The sequence below is a fragment of the Haliotis asinina genome, chromosome 12 (assembly GCF_037392515.1).
Source record: "Haliotis asinina isolate JCU_RB_2024 chromosome 12, JCU_Hal_asi_v2, whole genome shotgun sequence".
NCBI classification, from domain to species: domain Eukaryota; kingdom Metazoa; phylum Mollusca; class Gastropoda; order Lepetellida; family Haliotidae; genus Haliotis; species Haliotis asinina.
Genome location: NC_090291.1, coordinates 17,401,704 through 17,414,408, shown reverse-complemented (window position 1 = coordinate 17,414,408; position 12,705 = coordinate 17,401,704). Strand labels below are relative to the sequence as shown.

General features: G+C 41.1%; 1 protein-coding gene and 1 pseudogene across 1 annotated transcript; both read right to left on the bottom strand.

The window, feature by feature from the left end:
• Positions 1-4,711: 4,711 nt before the first annotated feature.
• LOC137258588 (tubulin alpha-1A chain-like) lies at positions 4,712-7,129 on the bottom strand (annotated as a pseudogene).
• Positions 7,130-9,342: 2,213 nt separating this feature from the next.
• On the bottom strand, positions 9,343-12,025 carry LOC137258587 (tubulin alpha-1 chain-like). The gene is made up of 3 exons (XM_067796294.1): positions 11,987-12,025; positions 11,169-11,391; positions 9,343-10,472 (listed from the first exon to the last, which is right to left on the bottom strand). The coding sequence occupies exons 1-3, from the start codon at positions 12,023-12,025 to the stop codon at positions 9,343-9,345; spliced, it is 1,392 nt and encodes a 463-aa protein (XP_067652395.1).
• Positions 12,026-12,705: the final 680 nt, after the last annotated feature.

The window sequence follows — 12,705 nt, the reverse complement described above, 5'->3', positions numbered from 1 at the left end:
GCTGGAAACCGTAGATGGGTTCCGCTTGAGACAGTTATGTGATGTGAAACGTCAACTAGAACAAGACCGTGACACGCGGAAAGCACTATGTAAAAAGTATAATAGAGCTTTCAATATCGTGGACGGGGCTGACACTACCCTTATGGCAACCAGCATGGGACTAGGGGCGGCAGGTGTTGGATTGTTGGCTACCATCGTGGCTGCACCTATAGTGCTAGGTATTGAAATAACAGCTGGGGTGGCAGGGTTGGCAGGGTTGGCGCTTAAGTTAGTATCACGCAGGCTTAATCGTAAGGCATTGAAACACGACGAGATCAGGGTTCTGGCCGAAGCAAAGCTGAACACAGTGAGTGAGCGTATTTCCACGGCACTCTCTGATAGTAAGATCTCAGAAGAGGAGTTTCGTTCAATCCTCTCTGAACTCAAAAAATATAATGGAATGAAACAAGATATTCGATCCAAGTCTCGTAAGTCTGCTATCAGCGAGGACGAGAAAAAAAAGTACATAGAACAGGGGATACAAAAAGCCCAGCAAGCCTTTATTATGAACACCAAAGAGATCGTAGGCGGTTCACGTTAAACTGTTTCATCGATATAAACGTGACATAGGCACAGTGTTACCTCCAACACACGTTAAGTAGTAGGGGTAATGTATCTATACCAGCCGGGGGAACACGAGGGTGATAGCCGTAAGCGGGCCACCGATCCTATATGGTCAGTCAAAACTTACAACATAGATAAAGTGGATATGAAAGCCGACGAACCTAACTTGTACTACTTGAGGGATGGGCCGGGTAGGGGGTTTATAAGAGAAGAATTATTGATCGTACCGTACGGCACAGTGTTACCTCCAACACACGTTAAGTAGTAGGGGTAATAGTAGCAAGAGCTAATGGCCCAACCAAAGCCTTATTTAGTAAATAAGGCTTTGTAGAGACATTTCTTGAAAGTGGTCCAGAACTGTCATTGTATATACTACTCCCCCCAAATACAAGAAGACCAAACCTCGCGACTATATTATGATATAGCACAGTGCCTTTAGATCGTCTATTGTGAGGGAGACCCCATTTCCTAGATACCCCTTGCGGATTTACGACTATTCGACCTTCAGAAATCTATGTTCTTGAGTCCAAATATGTGAGTCACCCTGATTATGCTTACAGGTGTAGCGTTGTCACCATGTACGAAACGTTACCAAACCAGTTTCATACAAAGCGTTAACATAATATCACGAGATCAGTGTAGATGACTGCCTGTCGCACGTCTGTGGAGCGTCATTCGTAAGGTACGCAGTTGCTGCCTTTCAGCCAGACCGAGTGAATAGCGTAATTCAGAAGAATGAAAGCCAGAAACTGTTAAAAAAGTTACGTGTATATAATCTGGTGCTCATTCATCCGTGTTTTGAAACGTTTGGTTGTGAAAAGGTGAACGGGCGCTATCATCTGCAATACTTGCTTTTGAAATATCTGGGTCTGTAGTGGTCAAATCTACTGGTAAATATTACCTGCAATGGAACACATTTATCCAGTAATTCTCATTAAAACTGACTATTGACTACTGTATATTAAATATGACTCACTGTGCTCAGGAAGGGCGCCATGTTAATATCACACACTGGCTATTTTAAGACATTCCCTTGAAATATTACCTAATCTCATTTCACTGTAATGAGCCCCTTGAGAATGTAACTTCTCGTCATTACGAGTAATTTTGTATTGTTCAAAGAGTGGTGTTAGTTTTGACTTCCCCCACTAGTTTTAATTCTAATTGTGATATTCTGGTTGTTTGACTGTCCACAGATTTTTATAATATACATGTATCCCTTTTCAGTGTAAACTGTTCTTGTCACAATATGGCTGCAATATTACCGACGTGAGGTTAAACATTAACTCATTCACTCATTATAACTAATTTCGGGACTATTATCTATTGATTTTTCATAACTAACTCTTTGGAATGTTACTAGTCCCTTGAGTTACAATTAACGTCTCGAGTGCTATATTCACTGCCGTTACAACAGCACCCTGGATGTTCTATCCGCTGTTACAACTAGCCCCTTGGAAGTATTTTTCACTGCCGGTAAAACTATCCTACACTTGGCACTTTCTTAATCACACTGGCGAAGGCTATTAAAAGTGGATATTGTGAATGAGAACTAATAACGTGTGTAACGTTCACCAAAAATGAGTGAGGTGGCTGCGATTGTACAATGACACGAAAACCTTATGATGCATTTCACCGTGAGACTTCCCCATGGTTCCCACTAGTATGGTACTCTGGTATCAGTTGCTGGCGATCAATAGCCCCATTTTATATTGTGTCGTTTTGAAATGATCTAGCCTTTTACACTGAACTGAAACTAGTTTTAATTAATCTTTGAAAATATAGCCGTTTTAGTGTCCCTCCCAGACAGTTTTTTTAAATATATCTAGTCACAGTACTTGACTCTTTGCCATCAGTATATGGCTGAACTTTGCCAATTTGACGTAAAATTTTAACTCACCGTGAACCTAACGACATTACAACGCAGACTTCGTTGTAAATGAGTAACTGGCGGATAGCACGACTGTTCAAGATATATGTATTTGATGGGAAAGGTCCAGGGTAGAATAGGCCTTCAGCGATCCATGCTTAATCACTGGATTGTCTGGTCCAGATTTGATTATTTACAGGTCATCGAAATATAGCTGTAATACTGCTGAATGCGAAATGCGGCGTAAAACTAAACTCACTCACTGTGTTGATGGGAAACTAAACACAGCGTGAGTCTGGGATTTCAGTTTGCCCGTAATAAGAGAGACTTGAAAATGAATCCCAATACCTCGGAAAATATCACTCGTTAGTTGTAAGGTATAACCTCCGGGAAGAGGAATTAAGTTTCTATAACAGCTCAATGAGTATCCAAGGGTGCACTTTACTTTATGCTATGAATTTTATTCTCCCCCAAAATAATACGTGAGGGTGTGTTGTAAGCTCAATAGGAAAATGGCATTAAAAATCCAATTCAGCACGATCAAAATCGGATCAATAGAAGCATTGAAACCATGACACAATTTGAGTGACAATCAGGAGCTTCTTTTCGAGACAATTGATAGTACAGCACGCATGAATGCAAGGCTTGACAGAATGAATGATAAAAATCAAGTGTGTTTGGAAAGGCTTTACACATCGGCAGAACGAATTACAATAATGTCCGTGAGCATTTTATACACACCTGCTAACCTATAACACTCTTAACACAGGTGTAGCCATAGCCTGACACAACTTGTACTGTACTGGATATAATATACATAACTACGTAATGCAAACTGTCAGTTATTACATTGGATGAAAGTAATAGGTAATATGTTACGAAATAGGTTTGGTTACTTCCTTCAGTAATAAAATAAAAAAAACGACAACAACGTGTGTGTTGAAATTTTAGACATGTCAAGTTTTGTCGGGGAATTTATATAATATACGAACTCGAGCACTGGCCACAATTATACCTGGGTGCCGTTATGCAAGGCAGTTTTAGCGCAAAGATGATCATAACTCAAGGTAGTTTACGCGGCTAAGGTTGTTCTGTACAACGGCACCTAGATGACATATGACACTTGACACATATGGTTATGTTATGACATCTAGCATTATTGTAGTAGACTAATCATCGGAGTCGCGCATACTCTACAAGTAGGACAGGTTTTGAGATAATGTCACGTACCGTACTCTAAATTGTCAGTTTTTCACTCACCTCTGTAGACACACATACAACAATCACAGTGCAGTGATTCGTCCAAGCTTGCAACAGAACTATACTGGACAAAATAGGTTAGGGATATTGATATATTTAGGATGGATGTTTTATTAGTGTATCAATGAACAAATAGATCATAATTCAGAATTTCAAAATTTACGTATATCCCTAACTATCTTTGTCCAGTGTAGTTAGATCTGATTACAATCTTTGTCCAGTACAGTTACATCTGATTACAATCTTTGTCCAGTATAGTTACATCTGATTACAATCTTTGTCCAGTATAGTTAGATCTGATAACAATCTTTGTCCTGTATAGTTAGATCTGATTACAATCTTTGTCCGGTATAGTTAGATCTGATTACAATCTTTGTCCAGTATAGTTAGATCTGATTACAACTACCACTTTCAAAGATCACGTGTTAACATAACATATGTTTTTCTTGTAGTGACAATTGCGACCTACCACTGATAACGTACATTTGCGTGACTGGTCAATAATACCGATCACAGTATCGATAAAACCGATCTGTCGCACCTCTGTTCGTGGTGTGAACGCACTCACTGTAACAGGTTGATACACACGTGTATGGTTTCTTTATGTTTCTTTATGTTGTTGCCCCAAATCAAATTTCACCTGGACATCCACAAAAAAGTTCCAAATATATTTTAAAGTTGGACGGGACCGCCTGGTAGTCTCGATGTTAACTGCTCGTTTGTCACGCTGAAAGCACGACATTTTCCCCACATGCTCACGATATGCGAAGCTCAGAAAAGTTAATTACAAAGTGCTTTTTTATTACAAAGTGGGTTGCCACAAAGCAAATTTCATTGTCCTTTGCATTGATATTGACGGAATAATCTTCAATGCGCCTTAAAATCATACTCACTCAATAAACTAAGTAACAAACAGGAAGGTGATTAAAATATATGCACATCTTTATAAATTTTGTCACGATGGTAATGTCCATATATCTAATTTGTGTCCATTTCGCAGTATATAAGGGTCTTCACCGTTTGAAACTCCTCTCGCTCTTCCTCGCCTTCTCCCTCAACGGAATCCACTCCGACCTCTTCGTAGTCCTTCTCCAGAGTAGCCAAGTCCTCACGGGCCTCGGAGAACTCGCCCTCCTCCATGCCCTCGCCCATGTACGCTTGGTGTACATCAGATCGAACTTGTGGTCAAGACGAGACCAGGCCTCGGAGATGGCAGTGGTGTTGCTCAACATGGACATAGCTCTCTGTGCCATGGCCAGGTCACCACCGAGAACAACAGTGGATCGCTGGTAGTTGATGCCGACCTTGAAACCTTTGGGACGCCAGTCTACGAACTGGGTAGTTTTCTTGGTCTTGATGGTAGCGATGGCAGCGTTGACGTCCTCAGGGACGACATCACCACGGTACAGCATGCAACAGGTCATGTACTTGCCGTAACGGGGATCACACGTCACCATCTGGTTGGCAGTCTCGAAGGTGGCATTAGTGATTTTATAGACTGACAGTTGCTCGTGGTAGGCCTTCTCTGCAGACACCACTGGGGCGTAGGTAGCCAGACGGAAGTGGATTCGTGGGTAGGGCACCAGGCTGGTCTGGAACTCCGTCAGACCCACGTTCAGGGCATCGTCAAAGAGGAGGGAGGCCGATATGGAGCTGACGATCTGACCTATCAGACGGTTCAAGTCGGACATTCGATGTCGAGATTACGGCGGCAGATGTCGTAGATGGCCTCGTTGTCGACCATGAAGGCGCAGTCCGAGTGCTCCAGAGTCATGTGGGTGGTCAGAATGGCGTTGTAAGGCTCGACCAGAGCAGTGGAGATCTGAGGAGCAGGGTAAATGGCGAACTCCAACTTGGACTTCATGCCGTAGTCAACACTCGCTCCTTCGACAGAGAGGTGAACCAGAGCCAGTGCCACCATCGAAGCTGTGATCACTTGATTGTCTGGTCCAGACTGGGTCATTTATGGACCGTCGCCATATAACTGGAATATTGCTGCGTTCAGTTCAGAACTAAATTCACTCACTCACTGAAAACATGAGTATTATATATCAACCTGGGTCTTTTATAAATTTAAATACCTTTAGTGTAATGACCACAAAGTATGATTCATCAGCTGAATATCGTATTTAAGCATTTCTCTTCTGAGGTACATCTAAATATCATACAAATTTCAACCCACCTTGGTGCTTTAGATGTCGATGGCACTGTACTCACTAAGACGGTACGAGTCAAAGGAGACAAGACGGAATGGGTGTTTCATAGAATACACCGGTTTATTATAGCAACAAGAACACGTTCCTTATCATGTCAAAACTACCTTTACTACGATTGGTGCCTTTCTGAGGTTACCAATGACTCAACTTCTATATACACAACAACCTTTTTTCATAACTTATACACATTTGAAAGTGTTTCTTTGACATGAAAGGCAATACTTATGATTATACACCGTGTCAAGAAGGTTCTAAGGTCCCAGCGACAGTTCTAAAGAGTATTAATATAGGTTATACATATCCGTGACCTTATATTCATTTCATGAATGGATTGCAACAAAGGGTGTACCAAGGTCGTGTGAAGGGTGTACCGTTGTGACGGTTTTAAGGTTCACATAATGAGTCTATAGCACACAATCATAGCTGAATCATGTCATGTAATAATATAAAATAGCAAATGGGTTGAGAAATAATTTTCTCATTTGTTGGAAATTTAGACATTGTGGTGTACATTTTTCATAATAATTCGAAAAAAGGTGTAATTAACATATGTAGTTATAGCTGGTAATCACACTCCGTTTATAAACTGAGGCATTTATACATATTTTCAAAATATTTTGGGGGCATTATCAGTGAAATTCTACAAGGAAGAATATAAAAGTTACCATCACCGTCACTTACATAGTCAAGGTTATTTGAAATGCTATCATCCAACTCGATTGCCCACAAATTGATTTATTATTTAATCTTCTCGTCTTTCTATGCTGGAAATCCACGGCTGAGCCACATGTTGGTTCATGTAGTAAATAGATGCTGATTACAACAAACATGTTTGGGAAATAGCATATTTGGAGCATTTCATCAACACAACTAACTATTCATCGACTCTGATGTACAAAGATGATTATCGGTGTTTTGTAAGTAACATATACACATGCACAAAAGTTAAGCGCCATCCACTATTTTTGTGATCAGCTACTTTGGACACTCAGTGGTAACCATCATAACGAGATCTATGCCTGTCATTGACATCACTGATTTGATTATGTTTGGCAACTAAACGGGTGATGACGCTGTGATGACGACCCATTTGCCTTGCAACGGCCCTGCATGACATACCAGCATTTTTCATGCCTATCACCTGCCATCTCTCAGCGGTAGTAAAGTTTCTCCTCACCATGACTGAGTTTCTAACTCTAAAGTGAAAGGAGAATCTCAGAACAAACCGGTGAAACCCAGTGTGTGAAACTTGATTTTTCAAGATTCAGATGGTAGGGAAATGCAGGTGCAGGTGCAGAACCTTTTCCTTGTCATACCTTGACAATCTTAATTTCAAGAATATATGGAAGGCTCATTCAGTAATAAACATTTATAATTTGTATTTCTATGAAGATAGTGGCACTTAACGTTTGTGCATGTGTATATATTAGAGATATGAAATGTGCATACGCTCTTCAAAAATGAAACGCAAAGGTGATTTTGAAAATATCGGACTCGTGTTGCTGCTTTCAGAACAATACAAATATTGTATTACTTTCCAAAACATCATCGTTGAGTGATTGTAAACAGCTACAGTTTTAACTACATCCCTCACAAAACAAAATGCACGAGCAACTTACCGGGAAAACATGCGGCATCGATCACACGAAACATCGCCTTGAATCTAGCGAGTCGTAGTCTGCAGTTGCTCGCCATTTCAACGTTCCTCAAAGTATTATATCTCGCCTTCGTTTCCTGCAGACAAGTTCCGCCCAAGATCGCCCGAGAAGTGGCCGTCCAAAAGTTACCATCCACACCCAGGACTGCTATGTCCGGGTTGCTCACTTGCGTCATCGTCTTGCCACAGCCGTGGAGCCACACACACAACGCAATCCAGGTTTGTAGAATTTCCGACCAAACTGTCAGGAATCAATTGCGTGAAGCGTGGTTTCGACCAAAAAGACCAGTTGTCACCCCTGCTTTGGGAAACTTCCATCGACGCGTTGGTGTAGTAGAATTAGATTTCCTCTTCACAGGCGAGGTGGAACACGGCGTGTTTACCATAGAAGAAATTAACGTTTTGCCCCTAGTAGAATTCGACAGGTCGACAGAATCCGAGACAACAGTGCCATGGTGTGGGGTGAAATATCCAGCACACACAGATCTGTTTTAGTGGTGGTTCAGGCGAACCTAACAGCATGATTCCGATTATGGGCCGGCAGAGATAGTCATTTCAGCATGACAACACCACTTCACATACACCACTGGTTACGGTCCAATGCCTTGCAAATTCTAACGTCAATGTCAGTGGATGAACTGGATGGACGTGTACGTCAAAACACGCCTCAGACACTTCCACCACTTGCTATATCATTACTAGAGGATTGGGAAAGAATTCCACAACAGTAACTTCGTCGATTTATCCAGTTTTTGCCGAGACGGTGCCGAGCAGTAATTGCTGGCAATAGTGTCCATACGAAGCACTGATTTGTTGTGGACTACTGTAAAGACTACTGTTGTGTTATCGAACTCTTTGCCTATAGATGTGTGATTTTTCACACTTAGTAGAATTGAAAGTACATGAAATTTTTTTCTCAAAATGGCTTGCGTGTTTCTTATGAAGAGTGTATATCGTAACAACGAACTTATGGATACAACGAACTAGTTTTGTCTCGGTTACTTGCTATAAGGTTTAATCGAAATGCATATATTGATATTAATTTAAAATCGGGAGAGTAAGTCCCTAGTGTGGTGATCTACCTTCAGGTGTTGGCGATCTGTAGCAACATTTGTGTATTTATATTGTCTTTCATAGTTAAGATACTTTAGATTTTCGCAATAACTTTACAGTTATATCTGTGACTGTTTTTGTTTTTATAATTATTTCATATGATACTATAACTTGTTGATTGTTATGATATGACTGAAATAATTCCAGTGTGGATTAAAACCTTAACTCACTCACTCATGCTTCAAAGCGATTCCAAAAACCTTCAATAACTGACATAAACACTCTGAGAAAAAGAAAAACACTGACCACTCTTTATTTTTCATGTTCCTTAATTTCATATATCTTGATCATCGATCTCATTTTGATGAAAAGGATACACCGTTTGTTCCTCTAGAGGATCATGCTCTACATCTTAACAAAGACACATCAGAACACATGAAACAGGTGTAACCATTTATAAACGAAACGAACCTATATCATTAGAGCATTACAAAAGGATAAAATTTTGTAAATGTCTACACTGGTGCTTATATGCTTGCACATGTATACTTTGTACCTATTGTACATTTAAGTGAACGGATTGATATAAGCTCTTCTAGCTTTACATCTCAAATGCATTCTTAAACTAGATAGATATAAAGACATGATTCACGTCGTTATTAAAACTTTGCATGAAAGGCATTCTAGTACTCGTCATCCTCATCTTCCTGTGTTGGCTGTTGGGAATCATTTGCGATTTCTTCGTAGTCCTTCTCCAGGGCAGCTAAATCATCGCGGGCATCAGACAATTCAGACTCTTCGAGACCTTCTCCCACGTACCAGTGGATAAAGGCTCGCTTGGCAAACATGAGGTCAAACTTGTGGTCAAGACGAGACCAGGCCTCGGAGATGGCAGTGGTGTTGCTCAACATGCACGCAGCTTTCTCAACCTTAGCCAGATCGCCACCGGGAACAGCAGTTGGTGGCTGATAGTTAATACCGACCTTGTAGCCAGTGGGACACCAGTCCACAAAGTGAATAGTTTTCCTGGTCTTTATGTACGAGATGGCGTCATTGACGTCCTTCGGGACAACATCACCACGGTACAGGACGCAGCAACTCATATACAACCCCTTATTGGGATCACACTTCACCATCTGGTTTGCAGGCTCAAATGCGGCGTTGGTGATTTCCCCAATCGTTAGCTGTTCATGGTGAACCTTCTCTGCAGACACCACTGGGGCGTAGGTAGCCAGAGGGAAGTGGATACGAGGGTAGGGCACCAGGTTGGTCTGGAACTCTGTTAGATCTACGTTCAGGGCACCTTCAAATCGTAATGAGGCTGTGATAGAGCTGATTACCTGACCTATCAGACGGTTCAAGTTGGTGTAGGAGGGACGATCGATGTCGAGGTTTCGACGACAAATGTCGTAGATGGCCTCGTTGTCGACCATGAAGGCGCAGTCCGAATGCTCCAGGGTGGTGTGAGTTGTGAGGATGGAGTTGTACGGTTCCACCATTGCACTGGATATATTTGGAGCCGGGTACACAGAGAACTGCAACTTGGACTTCTTACTATAGATGTTACTAAGTCGCTCCATTAGCAGAGCCGTGAAGCCAGATCCAGTACCACCACCGAAGCTGTGAAAAACAAGGAAGCCCTGAAGACCATCGCAGTGTTCCACGAGATTGCGGGTGCGGTCTAGGACAAGGTCGATTATTTCTTTTCCTGTCGTGTTATATCCACGAGCATAGTTGTTAGCTGCATCTTCTCTGCCAGATATCAAGTTCTCTGGATGAAACAGTTTACCGTAGGTGCCTGTGCGGACCTCATCTGTCAAGAACAATGTATCGCAATTAAACTTGTTAAAAACCTATATTTATCGAAAATATCATGCTTAGAGAAAAACATGCTATTTCGCAAACTGCTACCTTCAATAATGAAACAAATGATTTTATGAGTAACAACTTCTTGTTGAGTTGTAACCCATGATGTTCCATGCTTTAGTATTGACTCATCAGCTACTACTGGGGCGGTGAGGTAGCCTAATGGTTAAAGTGTTCGATCGTCATGCCGAAGACCCGGGTTCGATTCCAATCATGGCTACAATGTGTGAAGCACATTTCCCATGATGATACAGGAATGAGAGGGTGGTCCTCTCAAATCCAGAGCCACTGCAAACAACGTTTCCTCGATGGACAGTACTATTTGACCAGGCAAATATATCATATAAAAGTCCAATTTTTTTCATTGCTATTTTGTGTTGTGACCTCACTGAGACTGAGAGGCTCACAAAGCATTTCTGGTCTCGAATGCACTCACAGGTGCACAGTGTATACAGTGCAAATCCTTATCAATATCCTCTGAGGTACCAAATTTCAAAACGGTAAAATAAAGCAAATACAATGTTGGATATATTTTCAGGTAAGTTCGGATTTATAATCAAAGTATACATTTCCTTTAACAATAGCAGGAGTTTTCGGATGGTTTAATGATCAGTCTAAGTTTAATTCAAATGTTTTTCCTCACCAACGACAGTTGGCTCAAGATCAGCAAGGACAGCCCTTGGAACGAGTTTCCCTTCGTCAGATTCCATGAAGAAGGTATTGTACGAATCATCCTTCTCATCGGCTGTCGTGTCCAATGGCATCTCACCATCGGCTTTGATGCCATGCTCCAAACAGTACAACTCCCAGCAGGCATTGCCCATTTGGACTCCGGCTTGACCAACATGGATAGAAATGCATTCCCTCTAGAAAGACAATTCTATATTTATTTTCTCAAAAAAGAAAGGGAAACATTCTGAAGATTATTTTCAGTTTATGTACAGTTCACGCTGTGCAGAGATTATGATGTTGTCGGTTAAGGCAGGTACTTCATTAATGAGGTTCCATCCCATTTTTCAGACACATTCGAGTGAGGCATAAAAGAAGGGACTGACACGTTCACCTCTCTGTGTAATAGAATCTTCGAGAACATACATTTGTTTTCAACAGCTTAAGATTCAATGTAGAAGAATAGGGCCATATATACTTAGATCAAAGGGGGCATCATCATCCTTCATTCACCCTTTATGTTTGTTTACCGAGTCAAATGGACTGATCCCGTGTTGGGCACTCTATACAAAAATACCAATGTCAAATGAATGATTAAAATATGCTTTTACCTATGGAAATATCAGTGACTGACAAACACGTGAGTAAAATGTTTCATTTAGTGGACATGAAATTACAATACATGATAATGTCAAATAACTGCATATCATAACCATGGCTAGCCTTCAGCAGGTTGAGTTTGTCACGTGAAAGACAGGGTCACTCTGTGATCTCCACAATGGATATGTTTACAGTAGGATTGCTGTCTGCCAGATATCCATCATAATCCATGGTGCAACAATAAATATTCCAATTTGAACGACAAAAATAGTCATGCATAAAGTTGCATCAATAAAATATGCCTTACCATGGTGCATTGACTAAAGCTGAATCCGAACGATGGTAACGGGACAAAGCGTGTAAGGATTTCGCAAGCAACAGTACTGAATGTGTTCTGCTGACGGATTATGTTCACGACATGTTGCACGTTGTGACAAAAAAAGGATTTTATGCATTAATTATAACAGACGGTTCGAGGGACCCTTCACGTTTTTGCTTAAGCACATGGCATGTCATGAACCGCAGTCTACATTGAAGCAAGACGTTGTTATAACTCTTCAACATGTCCAATTGAACCTTTGTCGTGTACAGTAATACCTCGCATGTCTTCGCATGTTGCATTTGTGTCATAGCAAATAGTCTCAAAGGCGGGTATTATGTGTACACTCAAAGCCACCCGCTTAGTCAGCAGTTCATCTTTGGAGAATAGTGTCTCTGGATGTACTGGTAGCGTGCATTGTGCGACTGTCAGGGACTGGCTGTATGTGTGTACACGTCCTTTGTGAGAAAAATCAATTATGTCTACAATGTCTCCTCTCTGCAGAAGCTCACGAGAAAGGTTTCCGTATTACCAAGTAAATATTATAATAATTAATCCCCATTATTATAATGATCCATCTCAGACATTGTAT

Excerpts from the sequence above, each read along its gene's own strand:
- LOC137258587 (XM_067796294.1), bottom strand. The coding sequence starts at position 12,025 with ATGGATTATGATGGATATCTGGCAGACAGCAATCCTACT. Across the intron at positions 11,392-11,986 it reads TGGCAGACAGCAATCCTACT|AGGGAATGCATTTCTATCCA; the intron begins GTAAACATATCC and ends TTGTCTTTCTAG. Across the intron at positions 10,473-11,168 it reads TCTTGAGCCAACTGTCGTTG|ATGAGGTCCGCACAGGCACC; the intron begins GTGAGGAAAAAC and ends TGTTCTTGACAG.